The sequence below is a fragment of the Saccostrea echinata genome, unplaced genomic scaffold (genome assembly GCF_033153115.1).
Source record: "Saccostrea echinata isolate AGI-Se365-2 ecotype Australia unplaced genomic scaffold, CSIRO_AGI_Sech_v1 ptg000016l, whole genome shotgun sequence".
Lineage (NCBI taxonomy): Eukaryota > Metazoa > Mollusca > Bivalvia > Ostreida > Ostreidae > Saccostrea > Saccostrea echinata.
Genome location: NW_026889765.1, coordinates 12,740,758 through 12,765,644, shown reverse-complemented (window position 1 = coordinate 12,765,644; position 24,887 = coordinate 12,740,758). Strand labels below are relative to the sequence as shown.

Sequence of the window (24,887 nt, the reverse complement as noted above, 5' to 3'; positions counted from 1 at the left end):
AATAATTCAAAACCGGGTGCCGAATTAACTAGATGCCGAGTGCACCAGGTGCCGAATTGACTAGGTACCCAATATACCAGGTGCCGAATTCACTTTACTTGGTGCCAAATTAACCAGGTGCCGAGTTTACCAGGTGCCAAATTGACTAGAATTCCCCCTGGGGCCATGAATTTCAATATTTTGGAAGAAAAATCTTTGCTCAACATAACCATGCATTTGTTTACTTAATACCCAGGGGCAGAGAAGAAATTTTGTAAAGAATTTATACATTTTTACTATATGATTAAAAGAGCCTAGTCCTCTCACCAGAACCCTTGAACCTGGGGTCAAGAAGATTTTTAAAGAAATAATACATTTTCATTTTGTTTTCAATATAGTCCCCCCACCCCCAGATCAGAACCCCTGACCCTGGGGCAATGAATTTCACATTTTCAGAAGAGGCATCCTTACTCAGCATAACCAGGCACTTACTTTGTTTGCTAATTACCCAAGGATAGAGAAGATTGTTAAAAAAAATTATGCATTATCATCATATGATCAATAGAGCCCCATCCAAACTCTAACTCCAGAACTGCTGACCCTGGGCCCATGAATTTAATAATTTTGGTAAAGGACTAAATGATTATTACAATCATGCCAAAAGTTTAACTGTTTAATGTCCAGTAGTATAGAAGAAGATTTTTTTTAAGATTGCACCAATTTTGATGGTTTTCAGCCCCATCCTTCAGATCATGAAATTCACAAATTTTGTTCCCCTCTACCCATAGATGCTATATGCTAAAATGGTCTTAAATTGGTCAGGCAGTTTCAGAGAAGAAGCTGAAAATGTTCAAATGTTAACAAACTATGCACAATGGATGAAAACAGAGAGCACTAGGTCACCTGAGTGACACAGGTGACCAAAAATCATATTTATTTAATTTAGTGAGCTATAGGTAACTTATTCCTATTTAAAATGGTTGTGTTGATTTTTGGGATAAAGACTAAATTGGCATAAACTGAACAAACCTAATTTTACAACACAAATGTAAGCTTTCACATAAATATTCTTTTTATTTCATCACTTTTTTTCAAAGAAATAAGTGTATATAAAATCTATACCTTCTCTGCACATTCCACAGTCTAAGCACTTTTGCATTCGACAGGCTGAACAAAGAATATTCTTCTTGCAGGTGGAATTCTCAAGGCATTTACCCCCTTTATTACATTTATAAGGATTTTTTCTTTGAAGGAACCTTCGGAAAAATCCCTTAAAAAGATATATTTTCAAATCAATATAAATTAGAAATTACGACTTAATTGTGTATGAAAAAAGGAGGGTGCTGAAGTTGAGAAAAAAAAAAAATGCCCAAGGTTGGTCAAAATGTGTTTGTTAAATTCACTATACTCTCTGGACTCAAGTTACCTTTGTGTCCAGTATGTTTCTCAGTGGCACTGAAATCGGAACTTTTAAATAGTCTGACAATATTAATTACTTAATGTATATAAAATATTTCATCACATATCAAAAAAAAAGCCCATAGGTAAACATAGGTAATCACCTCAATGGATATTATCTTTGATAAGCGAATCTTACTCCAATTTTTTTTCCAGTTTATTATGCATCCTGAGATCAATATCCATGCAAATTTTGTTTAAGTAGGACTTATAGTTACTTGGGAATGGATGGCACCAAATCGGCTCAAGCTTGAAAAACTTGCTTTCATAACATAGACATACATCATAGCAATGGATAGACATATTATACTTCAACATGCTTATTTTTCTGCTATTGCCTCTCAGCAGCATATATCCCGAAATGCCAAATATATATTTAAATTTAAGAAAAGGTACCTGTTTTTGTCAATAAATAAGAATTAAAATCTAGACAAACTATGATACTCAAAATAGAATGGAAACATTTTATTAAACCATATTTAATCATTGTAATAGTTTAGCATGAATTATTATAAATATGTTCACTTTGTTGGGCTGATGTATCAAAATGTAACACAAGAAAATAATGTATGTGTACTTAAAAAAGTGGGCTTCATATTTTAGTGGCTTTTGCGCAGACAACAATGGGCTAATTCATGGATACCGCTAATAAATCATCTATAAATACAATATACCGACATGTATAGCGCTAATTCATGATTTCGCCAACAACTCCATACCCAGTGATTGCGCTAAATTTTGAATACACCAATTTATGTACATGTACAGTATGCCGCAAAGGTCAATCTGGGTCATTTTAAACTATTTTAAACTTTATGGACTCAATCTTCTCAAAAGTGTTTTCTTTTTACAAAATACAGGTAACTCTCGATACCTCGAAGTCCATGGGACCGAGGAAAAACTTCGAGAGATCAAGAGTTCGAGTTTTCAAGAGTCCAGAATTTTCCGGGTTTGTTGACTGGCTTTAAAATTAGTCTTACCAGATGTAATGATTTTCATGCAGTGCTTACCTTTTGCACGTGGTTTTTATAAAACAACGATATTTTTTCGTAATTTAGATGAATATTTCATTAAACTGAGTAAAGTAAAAAAATGTATATCATCATTTCATGTATATTTATTTATTCTTTGTAATACAGATATCATACTACGCATTCTTTACATAAAAACAGCGTCGTACATAGCATTGAGTATTCCAAACATGATCATTGAACGCAGTTCTGTAAGTATTTGTCCATTAATAGTCATCATATTGACATTTAGGCTATTTCTGCTTTTCCATATTTCCTTTAACTTTGACACTGACTCCAAATAAAAATTAAATTAGTGTTTCGTCTTTTAATCCATTACTACTTTTCACTGACACTGTGTTTCTAAATTATCATAAGACAGTTGATGATAATTATTTTGATAGCATGTAGGCAAAATATGATTAATTACAAATCAATTATCACCTTGCAGCATAAGTGTCACCTGAATAAACATCCCGTTCCTCGAGACCCGCGTCTTCTGCCTGGGGCCATTTAAATGTCCAGGTAAAGGTGCTAATTATATAACCTTGTGTACACATAGCCACTTTGAGGTATCGAGGGTAAATTCTAATAGAATATGCATAGTGGGACTGCATTTTGACTTCGAGGGATCAAGGATTTTGAGAGATCAAGAGTTCGAGTAATCAAGAGTAAATTTGCTTAGTTATATAGGGGAAAAATTTGGGACCGGAGACTCAGTTCGAGTGATCAAGAACTTTGACAGATTGAAGTTCAAGCCATCAAGAGTTACCTGTAATATCTTAGGAAAAGAATTGGCTAAAAAAAATTATACGTTGACTCATTACTTTTCATGGTATAAGGGGGGTTATGTGTCTATAAAAGTGATAATTATTTTAAGTTAATATTTTAATGTTTGGAATAATGAAATTTTATTAAGTTGTTGCTGCCAAATCCTAAATTCCTTCGGATGAGACTGTGTAAACCGAGGTCCCTTGTGGCAGCAAGTGCTGGTACAAAAAAGATCCCTCACTGCTCAATGCCCCTGAGTGCACAGCATAGGTCTAAATTTGCATCCCTCCACTGGTTAGTGATGGCATCTCAATATGAGAAAATTTTTCGAAAGGGTCATTAAACAAAACAAAAAGGACCCAAGATGCAAAAACCGACAAAGTTTGATGATTTTTAGCCAATTAGTATCTGAAATATTTAAATATCGTCATATTCCTACATTCTGAAAGTAGGCCAAGGTGACCTTATTTTTGGTTGATATACTCAGAGACCTTAAAATGCATCAACTAACAAGGTACAATGATCCTAGTCTTCACTAGGGCTGGGACGATATATCGAGATATCGATAATATCAATTCAATGTGAGGATGATACGCATATCGATACGTATGAAGAAATATCGAAATATCACCAAAAAAATTCTGACGTATGTTTTTCTTTGTTTACTTAACATTTTGTGTTAAATATGTAATATAAATATGCTAAATATTAATATAAATATGAAATACATAATAATTAACACTACTTGTGTAAAATTATTTTCTTTCACAATAGGTATACAACTTCTTTGAATAAATTATTCTTATTTGTGAAGAAATGTTTTGTTTATTTCAATACAAAAAAGACATTTTATAACCAATTCAACATATCGTGATACAAATCGTATCGTGGTTCAAATATCGTGATACATATCAATATAGAAAAAGTTGTATCGTCCCAGCCCTAGTCTTCACAGTGTCCAAAATATCTCTAAAACAAATTTGAAAATGAATACATGTACCTGCAAAACTCAACAAGAGTATAATACAGCATAAAGATCCATGCACAGAAGTATAAAACTGGAGGTACTGTGAGTGAGCTCTCAAAATAATATCCCCACTACAATCTTTATAAAGTGCCCATTCAAATTCTGTAAACATGACCTTGAACTTCCAAAAAGACCTTGGTTAAAAATATTGATACATCCTCTGGTCATAAGTAATCTTTTAGTGAAATATGAACATCCAGTGTTTCTCCATTAAAAAATTATAGACCTGGAATGAATTTTACACGTTTTATACCAGTGACCTTGAATTTACCACAAGGAACTTAAGTCAAGGTTACGACACACACTCAGGTCTTAAATAATTTATGTACCACGTATGAGCTTCCAATGATTCTTCATTACAAAATTGTAGCCTAAACAAAAATTTGATGCTTTTTCTACCAGTGACCTTGAACTTCAGTGAATGACACTTGGTCAAGGTCATGACACACTTGCAGAATTACTTCCTTTAAAGAAACTAGAAATATGTCCATAGGACATGAATGCCCCGTCGAGGGTATATTAGTAATGCAATATTTTTAACACAAATTGAGAAAAGTGAGGTCAAGGTCAAAGGAAAGGTCAAGGTGAAAAAATATTGATGCAGTTGAATAGCTTACATTAGTATGTATCAGCATATGAAGTTTGACACTAATTTAAGAAAAGTGAGGTTAAGGTCAAAGGAAAGGTCAAGGTCAAAAATTGTTGATGCAGTTGAAAAGGTTACATCAGTATGTATCAGCATATGAAATTTGACAAAAATATTATGAATGGTTTCTTTAAAACTGAGCTAAACACTAATTTAAAAAAAAGTGAGGTCAAGGTCAAAGGAAAGGTCACGGTCACAAAGTATTGATGAAGTTGAATAGCTCTCATCAGTATGTATCAGTATATGAAGTTTGACACTAATTTAAGAAAAGTGAGGTCAAGGTCAAAGGAAAGGTCAAGGTCAAAACATGTTGATACAGTTGAATAGTTCTCATCAGTATGTATCAGCATTTGATGTTTGATAACACTATCTTGAATGGTATCTTTAAAACTGAGCTAAACACTAATTTAAGAAAAGTGAGGTCAAGGTCAAAAGGAAAGGTCAAGGTCAAAAAATGTTGATACAGTTGAATAGCTTACATCAGTATGTATCAACATATGAAGTTTGATTACACTATCTTGAATGGTATCTTTACAACTGAGCAAAACACTAATTTAAGAAAAGTGAGGTCAAGGTAAAAGGAAAGGTCAAGGTCAAAACATGTTGATGCAGTTGAATAGTTCTCATCAGTATGTATCAGCATTTGGAGTTTGATAACACTATCTTGAACTGAGCTAAACACTAATTTAAGAAAAGTGAGGTCAAGGTCAAAGGAAAGGTCAAGGTCAAAAAAAGTTGATGCAGTTGCATAGCTCTTATCAATATCTATCAGCATATGAAGTTTGATAAAAATATCTTGGATAGTTTCTTTGAAACTGAGCTTTGAACAGAGCTAAACGCAAAGTGTGACGGAAGGACGGAAGACGGACATGACAAACACTATATGCCCTGGCAATATTCATGGCGGGGCATAATAAAATGAGGTTTCAGTGTTCATTATTTTTTAAAGTAGTCCTCTCTGATTTTAATGCACATCTGCCATTGTTCTGCCCATGCGCAAATGCTTGAACCTCTAGTAAGTCTTTTGTCTTCATAAACCTTGTACAAATTATCATATTCTACTGCAAAGGAATTTCTGAGATATACATTAAACTTTACAGCCATTCGTTGCTTGAATACAACTGAGTCAATCATTATTTGTCACAAGTGACCTACATACTGACGTCATTTTAACATTGTGATGTCACAAACAAGGAGCAAAACATTATTTAACATCTGCTATTTATAGAACATGTGTATGACTATTTGTGTGCCAAATTTCAGTCTGATCTGAATTGTGGTTTTGTAAATATAGAGATAGTTCGCGAACTTTTTGATCACCCCTCGTACTTTTTCTGAAATAAGGCCAGGTAAAATTAATCTTAAGATTCTCATTCCCGCCCGCCCCTCTCAAAGTGCCCCGCCCCGTTGTTTTTTATTTTTCTTTTTGGGTGCCAAACGTATTATTTTCATGTATTTTTATTCAGCAAGAATCTGGGTCAAAATTTAAGAGTTATCTCTCGTCTGTATTAAAAGTCGCGTGGCGCTATTTATAGCAAAAAAAACTATGTGAAGAATGGAGAAAAATCGGCAATAAATGCAGTTTAAACATGTAAGGAAAAGATAATTTGTTAGTAAAGAGAAGGCAGAAAAGCAAAAATAACATATAAACACATCTAGATACCATCACTGGCATGGACAAGTGTTTAAAGAGATTTTAATCAAGTAAAAACAGACGAAGAAAATACACATGGTCAAGTTTTAAATAACGATCTCCAGATGTATGTGATTTTGCATTAAAAAATAAAACATCGTCCAAAGACTTAAGAGAATAATAGTGCTATGGAAATGTTAAATCTTAAAACTGTTCAGGCCTAGGCTTTTCAGTAGAATATTTTACAGATTTACACAATCCTGTTTTGCAAATATGATATATTTTAATGTTGAACATGTCAAGTCTCAAGAACGATTGAATGTATCAGGACAGTGTAAATCTGTGATATCTGTATATCACACAGAACAGGAGTTGTTGGTAAAACTATAAGGTATTTGGGAAAAGGCCGATGAGAAAACATGCATATGCAATTTATTAGGATCAGCACCTCATTTTGTTTGGCGTGTGCCGTATATCCGTGTACTTGATAATTTGTTAATAAAACTAACGTTATATATATTTTTAATTTTCTATAAGAAGAATCTTCTGTAGATATTTAAAAGAATATGAAAACAATAAAATATATTCATATTGGCATTAACATATGTAAAATTTACGTGTACGAATGTTTTGTTGATACTTTCAATTATAAAAAATAAAAAATAAAATCCGCCCACCCGCCCCAATATTTTAGCAAATTAGGATGAGAATCTAAATTTTAAATTTATATGGCCTAATGTCACAATATATTCAACAGAGCCCCACCCTAACACCAAAACCCCTGACCCAAGGCTATAAATTTCATAATTTTGGAAGAAGCATCCTTGCTCATCATAACTATGTAATTAATTTATCTGCTAAATACCCAGGAGCAGAGAACATTTTCAAAGAATTAATGCATTTCACTATATAATCAATAGAGCTCTGTCCTAAAACCAGAAACCCTGACTCAGGGGCCAAGAAATTCATATTTTTGGAAGAAGCACCCTTGCTCATCATAACTATGAACTGACTTTGTTTGCTTAATATCCAGAAGCATGGATGAAGATTTTCAAAGACATAATGCACTTTCACCATATAATCAATAGAGCCCCTCCCCCAGCACCAGAAACCCTGACTCTGGGGCCACAAATTTTACAATATTGTAAAAAGCATCCTTGCTCACCATACTATGCACTTAGTTTATTTGTTAAATACACAGGGGCAGAGGAAGATTTTCAAAAAATTAATGCATTTTCACTTTAAAATCAAGGGCCATGAAATTCACAATTTTAGAAGAGACATTCTTACTCATCATAACTATGTATTTTGTTTGTTTGCTCAATACCCAGGAAGATTTTCAAAAAATAATGTATTTTCAATACTGTATACAGGGTTATTTTCGCTCCGTGTTTTTTTTTTTCACCCTTTCACACTTGTTGGAAACAATTTTGCGCCATTTTAAATTCGCCCAGTCACAGTTCTGTTTAAGAAGAAATACTGTCTTCTATGAATTCACACTGTCTTAAATTCGCTCACTTCCGTCTAGGACGAAAGGGGCCAAAAAAAAAACACGGAGCGAAAATAACCCTGCATACAGTATATAATCAACAGAGTCCCTCTCCCCAAAAACCAGAACCCATGACCCTGGGGCCACAAATTTTACAATTTTGCAAGAGGCATCTTTGATCATCATAACCTCACATTTAGTATATCTGTCAGGTGACTCTCGATGGCTCAAACTCCGATCTCTCGAAGTTCTCGGTCTCTCGAAGTGAACCTCCGGTCCCGTTTTTTTCCTCTATATAACTAAGCAAATTTACTTCCGATCTCTCGAACTCCCAATCTCTCGAAGTTCTCTATCTCTCGAACCAAGACCTGTGTCCCGTTACACATATTTCATTGTTTTTTACTCTCTATCTCTCGAAGTTTTGATTGCGCGTGTGTACACGCCAATCAAGGGTAAAATTAATGCAGCTTGGACTTACCTGGATAACAGTGAACGCCTGGGGCTGGCATGGAGGTGTTAATTGGGTGTTTACATAGATGACACTATACCTGTGAGCATCCAAGTGTTGATATAAATAATTGGCTACAATTGGTAAATTATAAACGAGTTGCTTCACAACTTATTTTTGACTTGACAGCGCGACGAAAATTTTTAGAAAATAATTTAAGAGGCTTGTCAATAATTTTCCATAGATTATGAAGTTTTATTAGAGTTTACATAATCCCAGTATAACAAACATTGCACAAGAAATCCTATCTCAAAAATTAAATACTGATTTAATATGAGAAATCTGGTAAAGTACCCGATCAAGCCCGGGGGGTAGCCACACCGATGATTGCTATTCAGGTTTTATGTAATCATGAAATGAGAACAAATAAATATTGAAACTTAAAGAGATCGTTTTATTTATTCAAAATATGATCATTGTTGTTGAAATCAAGTGAATTACCTGTAAAATACGAATGAATTATCAACATATACTTCCGGTATTTATAATAGTAGAACAATGATGATCGGAACTGAAAATTCCGGATTTTATTCACTTTCTATCTCTCGAACCCCTCGATCTCTCGAACTTTTCTTGCGGTCCCTTGAACTTCGAGAGATCGAGAGTCACCTGTACTGTAAAAGCAGAAATATTCATTGGGTATTAAATTTCATTTATTTCTTTGTGAACAAGTATCAACGAAATTAAAACCCACATGAAAATTTTATATGAATATATATTGTATAGGGTTACTTTTGAAACAATGAAATTTAATGTCAGCGAAATCTTTTTAGATGACAAATCAACTTAATTTTATCCCAATGAAAATTTGTGCTTTTACAGTACACAGGGGAAGAGAAGAAGATTTTTAAAGAATTTGTGCATTTTCACTACAAGATCATTAGAGCCCAATCCTAACTCCAGAACCCCTAAGCCATGAATTTCACAATTTTGGTAGAGGGCTCAATGCTTATTAAAATCACGTCGACAGTTTGACTGCTTGATGTTCAAGAGTAAAAAAGAAAATTTAAAAAGATACCACTAATTTTGATGGTTTTAGCCCTAAACCTCAGGCCGGGGGCAGGGACCATGAACTTAAAAAAAACCCCTCACTCTTAGATAATATAATTAATGCCAAAATTGGTTGAAATTGGTTCAGCCGTTCAAGAGAAGAAGGTGAAAATGTTCAAAAGTTATGTCCAATGCATGACAGATGACGCCGGACAAAAACAGATAGCAATAGGTCACCTGAGTGACTTAGGAGACCTAAGAAAATGTCACTGTGACCTCCTTTTTGATAAATATGTTTCAAGGCCCCAAAATGCATCAACTTACAAGGTTTGATGATTATCTGAAATAATGACCTTAAAGGTTTAGAAAATGATTACCCATAAATTTCAAACATAGGTAATCAGAGATTACAGAGCTCACCTCAACAAATGTCTTTAAGTAAGACAAAGTCCAACACTAAACTAACAAGAGCACCACTAAGCGGAGCATCCCCTTGTGGCAGGAACTTCACCGGTAATGGCAATGTCTCCATACGAGAGAAAAATTCTCAAGAGGGACGTTAATGAAGATACAATCATCTAGTTAGGTTTAAAAAATGGTAAAGAAAATAAAATATGTTGCAGCACTCATTATTTTTTTAACAAAATCGTCGGGGGTGGGGGTGGGTTGTCATTTTTAAACCAAAGTGCATAGCATGGGGGGGGGGGGGCATAACATGCATACATAACTGGGCAGTTTCCCTTATTCCTAGCAGAAACATATCACATATGCTCTAAGTTTCAGTAATTTACCTTCTTAGGTATATCTCAAAGTTGCATGCTATATGCATAAAATCTGAGAATACCCACGAAGACAATATTTTTTCGTAATTAAAGTGACAATATACCGGTGTTGAGAGGTCACTGAAACCATAGACCTAAACTTGCAAAATGTCTTTATAGCTTTCAGGAATTACGTGTGCCTCACGAATAAATTCCATGTTGTAAACAGACACCTGTGGAAATTTGGTAATGAAACCGCGACATTCATCAAATTATTTCAATTACTCAGCATCCGAGATGAAACTTAATTCATACAGACTGTCTCAAGATACACACAATAATATGACAATATGCAAAAATTTAATACAAAGTTGGGTGAACTTACTTAGACAAAGTCTATCGAAGCGACACGAATTTTCCAAGGTTGATTAAGCGGAAGCGAGTATTGTCAAGTCGTACATAAAATTTCTGGGTTTGAAGGTAGTAAAAACGCAATATTTTGAGAAATATTTCACTGATTCATTTGAAAATGAATAGGGTTCGTCCTTTTACCATGCCACATAAGTATGTGGAAGCTGAGAATTGATAGTCTAAAGGTTCTCTTTAAATCTTGCCCACAAGCTGTAACGGACACACTAACACACACACATACACACAGTAGCGATGCTATATCCCCTCCGCAACTAGTTGCGCCAGGGGATAATAATCTAGTAGTGTGCATCACTAGATGCAACATTTATGCAATTTTGGTCTGATAGGGCTTGCTGCTTGGGAATGGACTTATCTAAAAACTTTAAACTAGTCACTCATTCAGAAAATGTAAGTCAAATCCAGCATCTGAAGCAAGTTAGAGAGTGTTCATCCTTTGATGCATCATCCATGCAAGTTTGGTTCAGATAGGCCTTATAGTTACTTGGAAATGAGATCTGTTCCAAAAACTTTAACCTGGTCACTCATCCAGAAAATATAGGTCAGATACAGCATCTGAAGCATGTCCAGTGGTGTGCATCCTTAGACATATCATCCATGAAAGTTTGGTCAATATAGGGCTTATAGTTACTTGGAAATGAGATCTGCTCCAAAAACTTTGACCTGTTTACTCATCCGGAAAATATAGGTCAGATCAGCATCTGAAGCAAGTCCAATGGTGTGCATCCTTAGACATATTATCCTTGCAAGTTTGGTCAATATAGGGCGTACAGTGATTTGGAAATGAGATCTGCTCCAAAAACTTTAACCTAGTCACTCATCTGGAAAATATAGGTCAGATCCAGCATCTGAAGCAAGTCCAATGGTGTGCATCCTTAGGTGTATAATCCATGCAAGTTTGGTCAATATAGGGCTTATAGTTACTTGGAAATGAGATCTGTTCCAAAAACTTCAACCTGGTCACTCATCCAGAAAATATAGGTTAGATCCAGCATCTGAAGCAAGTCCAGTGGTGTGCATCCTTAGACGTATCATCCATGCAAGTTTGGATAACATATAGGGCTTATAGTTACTTGGAAATGAGATCTGCTCCAAAAACTTTAACCTGGTCACTCATTCGGAAAATATAGTTCAGATCCAGCATCTGAAGCAAGTCCAGTGGTGTGCATCCTTAGACGTATCATTCATGCAAGTTTGGTCAATATAAGGTTTATAGATACTTGGAAATGAGATATGCTCCAAAAACTTTAACCTGGTCACTCATCCGGAAAATGTAGGTCAAATCCAGCATCCGAAGCAAGTCCAGTAGTGTGCATCCTTAGATGTATCATCCATGCAAGTTTGGTTAATATAGGGCCTACTTGGAAATAAGACCTGCTTCAAAAACTTTAACCTGCATCAAAAACTTTAACCTGCTCCAAAAACATTAACCTGGTCATTCTTCTGCTGAAATTGCAGCATCTGAAACCTTGACTGGTACAATGAAACACACTAAAAGCATCCTCCATGCATCTCTGATTGATATAGGGCATAGAAGTACTTGAAAAGAAAACTGCTCCAAAAACTTTAACCTGGGACGCCGACACCGATGCCGACGCCAAGGGTATTACATAAGTATTACCGTATTTGGCCGAATATAATACGCATTGGTGTAAAATACGCACCCCCCTTTTTGAGCCTGAAACTGGGGGAAAAAACGCAGTTCGGTTGTATTATACGCAGCAGAAAATTTTACCAAGCGGTGTTCTGAACTTTTGAAAATCGCGGTAATTTGATATGAAAATCGGCGCGGAGATAAAGTGCCGAAAATTTACAGAACACGATATTTTATTCAAATGTGTTTTTATTTCTTAATCTTGACTTTCCATATCGCGGCAATCTGAAGATTATTTATTTTAACAAAGCACGAGATAATGTTGCATTAAAGTATTAACAGAGTTTATTTTAATTTTTTTTTTTTAGCATATGGTGATATTGAAACTATACGTCGCCGTATTCTAACTATTCTTTGTAGAAATAATTTTATTTCAACAAAGCACGAGCTTTTGTTGCAAGTTTAACAGTTGTCATATTTATTTTTAGTTTAAGGTAATCATGTTGAAAATTACGTAAATTGAACAGGGCAAGCGATATTGCAACATCAAAGTATTCATAGACTACGATTTTCCTCTTTTGAACTTGAAATTAATTAATTAAATAAATAGCTGATGTTATAAAAATAAAATCAAATTTAACAAGCGTGTAAAGTTTTCAACACACCTCCAAAGCTGTGAAAAATGATGTACAAAGGTGGGATATATGTCTTCATACATCGAGGTAATCTTCGTGAATATCTTATTTTCTACAGAGCACGAGTAAATGATAACACTTAAGTTTCAACATACTTCATATTTCCTTTCTTAACTCTCAATTATTTTAACACGAGGCCAATATAAGAAAAAGTAAAATTCAATTTACAAGCGCTTAACTGTTTAATGTGTCGTAATCACATACGAAAGATCATAAACCAACCCCCGATTTTTAACAAAGAAAATAATCAAAGCCATTAATAAGGGCAGTAAATAATCAGTGCTCTAACTGTAAAAACAATGCTTTGGAGTTGGTAAACAATTTAATTGCCTGGAGGGGTGTTGAGGGGTAATTATCAAGTGACAAGCGCACATGTTCACAACATTGGCTTCCATTCATTGGGACGTATAGAGGGGTGTTTATGTTGAAATGAATTTTCACTGAGTTATTTAAAACCTAAAATAAAATTTATTTTATTGTATTTCATTAAAAAATGACTTATTACTTTCTTGACCAGTGTCTGACTGATTAGGTACATGTGTACTATGATTACGGAAGCACGTGGCGAAGGAATGTGTGAACATCTATAAATAACATCGTTAATGGCGGCCTACACGGAAACGATGAACACGCAGCTCAAATTAATTTTAACTTGCTTTTAAATTTAATTTAACTATCAAAAGGTTATAAATATAACATTTTTAACAAGCCTACATTTCAACAATAACTTTCCGAAGTTTTCAATACGGCGATAAACAGCAAGAAATTGCATAAGTATCTAGGTAATACTACGGTATGTGCGTATGATAGCCGTGTTTCACATGAAAGAAAAACCTATCAAAATCCCATTGTGGTGTAAAATATGCACCCCTTTCTCACAGAAAATATTTTGGGGAAAAAAGTGCGTATTATATTCAGCCAAATACGGTACATACTTCGTTGAGGTGAGCTAAAAAGTAGGTCACGGTGACCTACTCTTTAAGGTCCTACGATGCATAAACTGACAAGTTTTGATGATCCTAGTGCTTATAATGGGCATTATATCAAAGTTTTAACAATTTTAGGTCAACGTTAAAGTGACCTTGTGACAACACCCTTTGCCCTCATAATTTTTAAGCTACAACAAATCCTCATCCTTGTGTGCAAGTTTCTTCATAATCTGCACAGCAGTTCTTCGGAATAAGATTTTTAGCAACCACTTTTTAAATTTTTATTTCCCTAATTATCTCCCCTTGATTAAAAGTCATACTGTTATTTTTAGTAAAAATTAAAGCCCTTGGGCCAAGGATATGCTGAGACAAATTTGACAAAAATTGTTTTTGAGATATGGCCCAAATTTCAAGAAGTTTACACACACCATGCATGACACAAATGGCCATAGCTTTAGCTCTTTGAGCCTTTGGCTAAGAAGAGCTAAAAAAAAATTATCCAATATCAAGGTAATTGTTTATAACTACTTTATATCAAATTAGTATTAAAACACAAGACCAGCACTCAAGTTTGAATGATGTTATCAATTGCTATCGGTTGCAAATTAAGAGGCTAGATCTTTAATTCCTCTGCCCATTTCCAAAAAGATGTGGATAAAACCCTCTTGATCGGAGGTGCTCCTACAGAAATTATTAAACTCATTAATTAATTTTCAACTTGACAGATGTAAACTCTTATCAAAATGTTCAATTAAACTCCAACAATAATTTTGCCGATATATAGATTACTATAGAAAACATAATTACCATATGCTCGTGCCCTCTCAATAAAAGCATCTGATGTGCTTGTCAAGGAACTTTTGGTAGTTGAGAGTGCCCCCCCCCCCCCCCCCCCAACTGAAATTGCTTCCTAACAGTCTGTTGGATCAATTCTACTGTGTAATATACTGGGTACTGTTCTCTATATTATAATAGAATAGGTATTACAGGACTGCATTTTGTGTTTGAGAGGTCAAAGGTTTTCAGAGTTAAAGAATTAATCAAGCATAAATTTCCTTAGTAGGAGAAAAATTCGAGACCGGAGAGTCACTTCAAGAGATCGAAGTTTGAGCCATCAAGAGTCACCTGTATCCAACTGCTGCAAGAAAATGCTTGTTACTTGGATAATTTTAAGTATTCGATCTTATAATTATGTTCCCCAAACGGAGTTTGGGAACATATTGTTTTTACTCTGTTTCTTATTATTATGTTCCCCAAACGGAGTTTGGGAACATATTGTTTTTACTCTGTTTCTTATTATTATTATTATTAAGGTCTTCCGACTTCCTTTGGAAGACCTTATTGTTTTCCGTCTGTTTTCTATTATTATTATTATTATTATTCTTTTTTTCATAGTTATGGCGATATCTCAGCTGTGAGTGAGCAGATTTCAGAGATTTTTTCGCGGAAGATGCATCATGTAAATATCTTTAGATGTGTTTTTCATTTTTTCAAAAATCACTTCCGTTCGCGATTTTTGGGGAAATTTGTATTTTTTAAATGGCATTTTGTCCAGAATTTTTCTCGACAACGGCTAAAGATATGAAATTGAAACTCAATGAATAAATAGAACATCAAATTCCAATATGGGGAACGACCTTTATTTTTCGTCGTCGGCACTTCCGGTCGCAAACGGAAGTGAATTCAAAAAATCCAATTTTTCAACTTTTTTGTTTTTCAATATTTTTCTTTAGGATTTACAGGGTTTATAGAGTGTTTTACAAGAATTCTAAATATGTATTCAATATTTTGATGCGTGCATTTATTGCAAAGATATGACTGATCCAAACTTTGTCCCACTGTCTGGGGTTCGAATCCTGCTGGAGGTAGTTAATTTTTTTTTCTTTGTTTTTCTCTTTTTTTCAGTTGCTAATGACTTCTCTCTCTTTAAAAACATGTATGGTAGTTTTTGCTGATTTTTAAAAGCTTTTTTGTCAGAGATTCTGTAGAAAACCTTTCGACATATACTGAATATCTTTGCATCTATGATATGTCCTTCTAAAACTATTTTAAGATTTCATTCTTGTCCCCAAAGCTTGACCCATTCAAAAGTTGTCACCCCTTTTGCAATAAAACCTTGTTATCGCTACTCCTCCGAAACCGTAAAACGTAGAGATTCCAAGCCTTCAGCAGTGTCTTCGACTCATTTAATACTCTCTTCATTCTATCATTGCAAAAGCATTCTTTGGTCCCTTGTATGAGTTACTGCCCCTGAAAGTTTATGCTGCTTACATTTAATGAACCTTTTTTAAAACGGTGTATCCTAGAGACATGGGACCAACTGCATCGGCATGTTTGACTTTGACCTTGAAATATAGGTCAAGGTCAAAGTCATTTAAAAACATAAGAAATTCCTTATATATGTGTGAAATATAGCAATTCACCAAATGACCTTGACCTTTGGCCTTGACATTGGGTCAAATGAAAAAGTAAGGACATGCATCCAGCTCCAGTATCAGGTAAAAACATAGAAAGTAAAGATTTCCTTGTTTTGTTTTGTTTTGGTTTTTTTTTTTTTTTTGAAATGGCCCTGACCTTTGATCTTGACCTTTGATCTTGACCCAAAGGTCACAATCAGGCTTAAAGATGTGAAAGTAGTTACAATTCTTAGTTTAAAAGAGGCATAAAATAAATAATTCATTCCCCCCCCCCCTTCTTAAAAAAAATCACATCAACAACAACGTAGAATATTTCTGTAAAATTCAAACCAGACCTCGGATCGACAACATATTTGGTACATTTGTAGTATAGACCTCAGAGAAACTTTCTTGAGAGTTTTACGATGAGTCTTATAAGTTAATAGAAGTCATGAAGTTTCACGGCAAAAACTACAAGTTCTGTTGTGTTTGAAATTAAAGTGCAGGTGAACGAAGAAATGATCTAAACCTTTTATCGGCTATTTCTTCAGATGTCGTTAGTAGCATTCGATTTTCCTGATATGATACGACATTTTAATACCAAGCATTCTCTCTTTCTTTTACATTTGGAATTTATTTGATTTTTATTTAGAATTAATCAGTTTCCAGAAATAGCGATTTTCGGTATATTAAAAACAATTCTCGCTTTCATTGTCGTGTTTCCCTTCTAAAAATGCATGTTGGGAGTTTAATTTGTGCTACATATATTTAATTTAACCCAAAGAAATGCTTATTTAAATGTTTCATATTTATTTCAGGATATTCAGTCAGAAATGTTAAAATCCGAACCCGATCTTTTAAGCTTACAACAAAGCTATTTTCAAAAAATTCAGCGTGCTCACAATATCGATGAATCGGGCTACAGTCCATTAATACATTTTCATTAGGGAACAGTGTTAACGTTTTCTCACGCACACCCGTCCCTTGTTATTTTATATACTGCTTGCAAGTTCAGGAACTATTTCCTTTTACGGAACTTCTTTCTTCCCCTACCGATTCTAAAAATATGCTTGTATTTATTCTATAGTCTTAAACAATTAACTTGCTCAATTTTATCGGAATGTGTAGCGCAGTGGTTAGAGCACCTGCCTTTCAAACCAAGGGTTTTGAGTTCGATCCCAGCTGGAGGAGGATTTTTTTTTTTTTTTTTTTTTGGATTTTTTTGCTTTTTTCTTTTTTTTTGGCATTTTTCTTTTTCTCGGCCTAAACGACACGAAAACACTTAAAAAAGGTGGAAAGGCCTCTAATTGTTCTCTGAACAATTAGTTTACTTGTTATTATTAAGGTATTTCGATATATATGATAAGATATGAATATGAAACTTGCTGAGGTGATAGAGCATCAAATGTAGATATGTTGATCGACCATTATTTTCCATCGTTCGTACTTCCGGTCGCAAACGGAAGTGAATTAAAAAATGTTAAATTTGTAACTTTTTTGTTTTTCAATATTTTTCTCTGGGATTTACAGGGTTAATCGAGAGTCTTCTAAGAGTTCTAAGTATGTTTTTATCATTTTGATTGATGCATTTGTTGCAAAGATATGTAATACAAAGATAGATTACATGATCAGTACGTACTGGTCCCTGCTGACAAAGCAGGTAACAATATTGTCTTTGTTTGTAAGACTCATTATATTAAATGTATTTTAGAGGAACTTGGATTTAATTCTACAAGTGGTAATCCAACTTATACTCATAGTTCCCTTTCTAAGGAAGAACTTCTTCAAAATCATATGTCAGTTTTGAATATTTTTAATATTCCAAACAACCAAAATGAATTCGAATTACCATATTTATATTGGATTCCGAAACTTCATAAAAATCCTTACAAACAAAGATACATAGCGGGTTCCAGTATATGTTCAACCAAGCCTCTATCTTTACTCCTCACTAAGATATTAACAGTGGTGAAGGAGAAACTTCAAGAGTACTGTGCAACAATATATTCGAGAAGTGGTGTAAATCAGATGTGGATACTTAAAAATTCCAAGGAACTTTGGGAAAATTTGAAATCACAAGATTTTACCAAAATCAACAGCTTTAAAACTTACGACTTTTCAACTTTATACACAACCATTCCCCACGATAAATTAAAGTCCAGGCTTTTTGATATCATTGACAGCTGCTTTTTCAATAAAAATGGAACTCGTAAATATACTTACCTTGTCATTGGTCATTTGCAAAATTATTTTGTTAAAAAACATTCTGATTGTACACACAAGTACTCTGAAGTTGACATTAAAAAGATGCTTGAGTTTCTTATTGACAATATCTATGTGGTTTTGGGAGACCAGGTCTTCCAACAATCTATTGGAATTCCCATGGGTACCAATTGCGCCCCGTTATTAGCAGACCTTTTTTTGTATTCATATGAAGCAGAATTTGTCCAAAATCTTGTACGTGAAAAGAAGAAAACACTTGCTGTGGTCTTCAACTCGACATTTAGATATATCGACGACGTATTGTCAATTAACAATGGCTATTTCCATTCTTATGTCGATAGGATATGTCCCGGTGAACTTGAGCTAAAAGATACCACAGAGTCTGACACATCTGTTTCATATTTGTATATTTTACTTGAAAAAGATGTTAATGGTAATCTAACAACCAAGCTTTATGATAAACGTGATGACTTTAACTTTTCAATCGTCAACTTCCCTTACTTATGCAGCAATATAAATTCATCACCTGCATACGGGGTATATATCTCTCAGTTGATTCGATACGCAAGAGCATGCTCTACGTATGTATAATTTCTAAAACGAGGTAAATTATTGACAAATAAGTTGATGAAACAAGAATATCAGCTGTCTCGTTTTAAAGTCATCATTTCGTAAGTTCTATGGTCGATACAATGGCCTTGTCAGCAAATACAATTTATCATTGAGTCAAATGCTGACTAACGTTTTTCATACTAATTGTTAGGCCATTATTTACACACTGAATTGTCGACGGATTTTTCCGTGATTTCCCGATCATGACAAGGAGCACACGGCAGGTGTGACCGGTCGGCAGGGGATGCTCACTCCTCCATGGCACCTGATCCCACCTCTGATGTTTGGAGATCCGTGTTTGCTCTGCTCCTATTTTGTATTGTTTAATGGACTTTTGAGCTTGAATACTGTTCGTTAACTCCATATCTTTCATATGACCGATCCAAACTTCTCGTATTGTTGCGGGTTCGAATCCTGCTGGGTCGGGAGATTGTTTCTCTCTTTTTTCAGTTGTAAATGATATTTTTCTCTGTGAAAACATGTATGATAGTTTTTGCTTATTTTTTAAAGCTTTTTTAACAGAGATTCTACAGAAATCCTTTAATAATCATGATCTATGTTGAAAGACTGTGTTACATAAACGCGAACAAAAAATACCTTCAATAAAGTATGGAATGAAGTGAGGTAGCACAGCGATCTGGAGAAAAGTTCGGTCAGAAGACCACTTGTTGCCCTAGCAACAAGAAACGCATCTAGTTATTAGGGTCTTCCGAGCTTCCTTCGGAAGACCCTACTGTTATTCTACTGTTTCTTATTATTATTTTATTTTTTTTTCCCGCCGATTTTCAGCAGGCGATTTCTCGGAGACCTTTTGTCCGATTGCTATGAAACTTTCAGGGTAGATACAGTGTATTATTGCCTAAAAACGGTTTTTTCAAATTTTTGATATATACCCCCGTTCATGAGTTATTGCCCTTTAATCGATATTTGGAGGGTCTCTTGTCCAGTAGAATTCTCAATAACGACACATGATATTTGCATGAAAACTGGAGAACTTGTAACTAATACATTGCAGATGCGCAGAACATTAAAATTGTAGGCTAATTTTTTTAAGTTCGGAAGCTATGTGACGGCAAGTTTTAAGAATTATTTTTCCATGAAATTTTGCCGCTTTTTGTTTAATAACTTTTAAACTGATAAAAATTTGGTAAGACATATAGAATAAAAGTTGTGTGTAATTACGAGAGCTTTCAGATAACATCAAGAAAAAGGGGCTGGCCCCTATATTCAGGGGACAGCAGGTCATAAAAGTATTTTTTGGATAGCTAGAAATATTAAAATATTATGAAAAAGTGTGAATGACATAATTTCTAACATATTAAATCTTGTCATGTGGTATAAAGAGAAACAAGCTCCGTGCTATATTTTATTCTATTTTATATAATAATTATTCGAGAATCGTACAGGAACAAGTTGTCTACAAACCAGCCACGCCTTTTAGGGCATCGTAACACATGCTTGTACGGTTTTAGATAGTTGTTGTGTTTTAAATAATTGTTTTGATTCGATTTCTCTGTTTTTCTGTTATTTAAATCGTTTATAAATGCAAGTTATTTACACAAGTAAAGGTAAATCAACATTTACAAATGCATCCGTATAGAAAGAGTCTTAATCGGGGCCTCTTGTTTGTAACCTGGATGTAAACAATCACGAGCGGCATTGTGGGAAGAAGACACTAAAGACCCGATATACGAAAAACGTGATTTGATCTGATGCTTTGTTGGCAAATATTTAAAAAAAAAAAGAAGTGTAGTTTAGTATAGCATAATGCTTCATAATCAATAATTTTTAAAAATAAATCATGTTTAACACTCAATCTGATTATTTTATTTTTTGAAAAATCATCAGGTCGAATATCAGGTTTTTAGCATATCAAGTCTTTAGTACGTCCCCGAAAGTAGCCATGCAACAGACAGAAAATGGGAAGAAAATATGTGAAGTTGACAGTTGTACATTTTCTTAACGTACGAGCCGTATGTAGACATGCACGTTTAATCCACATCTACGAAGCACATAAAATCCTTGGTTGCGTACATGGAGCATTAGTTTTAAAGGGATATATATATTCTTGCGCAAATTGTTTACGAGGAAATTCTGACGTTCAACAGCGATGAACAGTCTTGTGTCGGAGTTTTCTGTGATAAATGTAGCGAGTGATGAAACAGTTCACGGTGACATTTTAATATATGATTGGCGTGGACCATGGAAATGAAGGTTAGAATTCTTCTTATCTAAAATTTAACAGCTGCTTACAGCACTGATGTTTACATGTATATGCCAGCAAATGTATAAATGTATGCACAAACACTGATGTATGTTATCTATTTTATGGTTCAGTCTTTGTCTGTTAGCCCTGACATGACATTGTCAAATCCCCATTGCTTTACCTTATATTTAAATGCATGAGAGCATGTAATTTCACCAAGACTTATTTTTTTTATTGAAACAAAAAAATGCAAAAAATCAACAATACACTATCTAACATACTACATGTATAAACATGATAATTATTGTTATATATTCTTCAACAAGTATGAATAGCTGTTATAACTAGGGCCTTAATTAATATTATAATTTGTTATACCTTTAAAAATTTGTTCTTATATAAATCTATACCAGTGTACACTCAAAATGTCTAACATTTCCAAGGTTTTATGAGCAATCATAAAAAAATCTATGTTGAACCGCAAAGTGAGATATTGAACCTGTCGATGAGATCATTGGACTGCTTACATATTACAGTATGCGCGGGATTAGTTAAATCTCATTTGCATTCGTTGGTGTTCGAAAGTTACGGAATTGACAGAGTTTTCCTCAGTGCTGGTAAAGGAAATTTACATCACGGAAGCCACTACAAAATACATGTATGTCAAACAAAATAAGAAAGTAAAAGATATTGACCGTGTTCTCGGGGTAAAATGCAATTTGCTGACCCTTTGAACCAAACTGTTTCCCTTCGGCATAAGGGCCTCAAGCAAACAGTTTGGTTCTTGGGTCCGACAAAACACATATTGCCCTCGAACCCAGTTAGTAAATGTGTATTATTATTGGAAAATCTCAAAAATGTCACTCAGTTAAATTGCAAAAGAAATTTGGAAATATATTTATACATAAAAGTTTGAATTATTTCTGTGATAAGACTGCAGGATTGATTTGTGTTTTGTTTATTGCCCCTTCAAATTTTTTTTAGTCATATTATTATGCCACCACTTGCTGGTGGAGGCCTGCAAATATAGACCTGTACTTGACACTTATGGCCTTTGGGAAGTGAGGGATCTTTTTCGTGCCAGCACCTTCTGTGACACAGAACCTCGGTTCATACAGTTTCATTCGAGGAACCTATCTCCACATCCAGCTGTGGGATTCGAACCTGTGACGTAAGGATCAGCTTAAACTTAGAGTGGTATTTGGGTTATACAGTAAAACACGCTTACTGCGAACAGACTTAAATAAGGAATTGAAGCATATAGAGTGAAGTGATTTTCATTCCCTGTGGATTTAAAACATACTGAAAACTAAACTGAAAAATGAATACATTTATAATGAATCAAAATTATTTGTCTCTGGCACTTATAAGCATGTTTTACTGTAATGACAAAATAATGGGGATTTGTTTTCAAAGTGGCTGTATATTGTGAATAATTTAATAAGTCGATAGCAACTTTTCAGTTTTAAACTAATCTCGTTCAAGCAGATGCTTGTCTGTCTCCGTAAACTCCAACGAGCAGGAGTTTATGGAGACAGTCGAGCATCTGCTTGAATGAGACTAGTTTTGCACATGCTATCTACATGATCTAAGTGGTAATTTTTTCAAAAAAAATATGTATACTGGTATATTATTTAAAAAGTACATATTATACAAAAAATACCGACTAACCGGTTATGAAAATCATAACCCGTCATCCCATACTAAACCGGTTACTATATTTCTGACTGATTAGATGGTTACCCAGTTGACCATTGCCATCCCTAATAAATTTTTTACATGTGTAAGTTATGTGCATTTCCTTTGTGAAATCATGAAAAAAAAACTCCTAATTAATCCCTATTTATATTATATTTTGTAATTACATTCTCGAAATTGACTGCATGTAAACATCTATTTAATAGAGTACTTTTTACAAATAATACACGGAAAATGTGACAGTATCTTTGAACTCTGTTTGATGGTTTCATTAGGGGTGTCAATGAATATTCGAGTACTCGACTATCATTCAATCATACTGACTATCGACTAAAATTTATTAAGTCGGTTGTTCGTTTAAAAATTCAATGTAAAAAAAAATTGGATCTGCTCAGTTCATTTATTAACGTATCAGTGTTCAAACTCAGGGAAAGGCTTAACCAGTCTTTGTTAATTGTTCAAAGGAATTTTGTTGTTCGACAAACATGCATTGGCATACTTTAAAAGATGTCGGATCCAAATTGTAAAGTTTCAACCTGCGATTTCGTAAGATCTCAGATCTCATATAATGCAACTACCAATTAATGAAGAATAATAAAACTTTATAAATACATGTAAATTGGGGAATGGTTATGAGCATAATTCAAAGGTGTTTCTTTCTGATATTAATATCAATCATTTTTAAATTCTATTGATTGAATGCAAAAAATCTCATAGTTAAAATTTTGTTTTTATAAGAGTTACACTTTAATTGTTTAACAATCACAGGTCACTGACAAGACACATTCAAATGGCTTCAGGTAAGAAATCAATAACGGGTACATGTACTAGCAGCAGGAAAAGAAAGGATAAATACGAGCATTTGATGTTCTGTATATAGATAAAATGTGCAGTGATTTTTTTAGAGCCGACTTGGGGCCAAAATTCGGCCCCAGTCCCAATTGAAAATATGCCTGTATTTTCCCAAAATGTAATGGAAGTTTTCCCAAAGAAAAACTTACAAAATATGTGATCAAATTTAGTTTGTTTATTGCATGTTTTTCAAGCAGGTTTTGTTGTTCAGGTGGCAGGGGATAGTTTCATACTAAAGACCCGGTCAAATTTCTTAAAGAATTGAGATATCCCCTTTTTGATGTGATATTTATGTAGAAAAATGATTAGAATAATTATGGGACACATTTGCAGTATAGTAGAGTGTTTGCTGAAATAAATGATGTGCAACATGTAGGTGTCACTATGACGCTTATATACATGCAGAGTTGTAAATGCGAACCTAAGACACATGGTCAGTTGCAGAGGAAATTCACTGAAAAGCAGTAGGCCTTAGAAGAAGGTGTGTATCTCAGAGGGAAGGTGAATGGCCCCATATCAATTGGTGAATTTTCATTACAGCATGCATTGATTTACAGACTACTGGGTGTTTTATCCTGCTCGCTCGGGCCTGGGGGTGGGTTGTATGGGTGCAACTGAGGCCCAAATCTTGGAAAAACAAGCCAAAATTTGGGGAGACCCCAGGTGTATTTTTGGTACATGTGCACTCTACTAGGCAAATTATATGTAATTTGTTGACATAATTTGTGAGCCATGGGCATATGAAGTGTAATTAATTAGCCCCTGGAAAACTGTCCCCATGTACATGTTTTTATGGATCGCATTTATATGTGTACCCCCTCAGCACATGTTTGGCATTTAAAAAAACTATCCTCTGCCACCTTCAAGAAAACACCAATTTTCAGAAATATGTAATTTAGTCTAATTCTTATCTAAATAAGTTTATTGATGTATGCCATTTTCAAAACTCACCATATTTCTTTTATTTGACTCTTATTCATT

The 24,887-nt window shown here is 34.3% G+C and overlaps 1 protein-coding gene across 1 annotated transcript in view; it reads right to left on the bottom strand.

Moving 5' to 3' along the window:
• The window catches only part of LOC133188452 (nuclear receptor ROR-beta-like), a 119,576-nt gene that overhangs the window by 74,090 nt on the left and 20,599 nt on the right, over positions 1-24,887 (bottom strand). Inside the window, exon 2 of the mRNA XM_061323889.1 lies at positions 1,102-1,249. Within this exon, the coding sequence (XP_061179873.1) occupies positions 1,102-1,249 (148 nt within the window). The remainder of the gene's footprint in view (positions 1-1,101; positions 1,250-24,887) is intronic.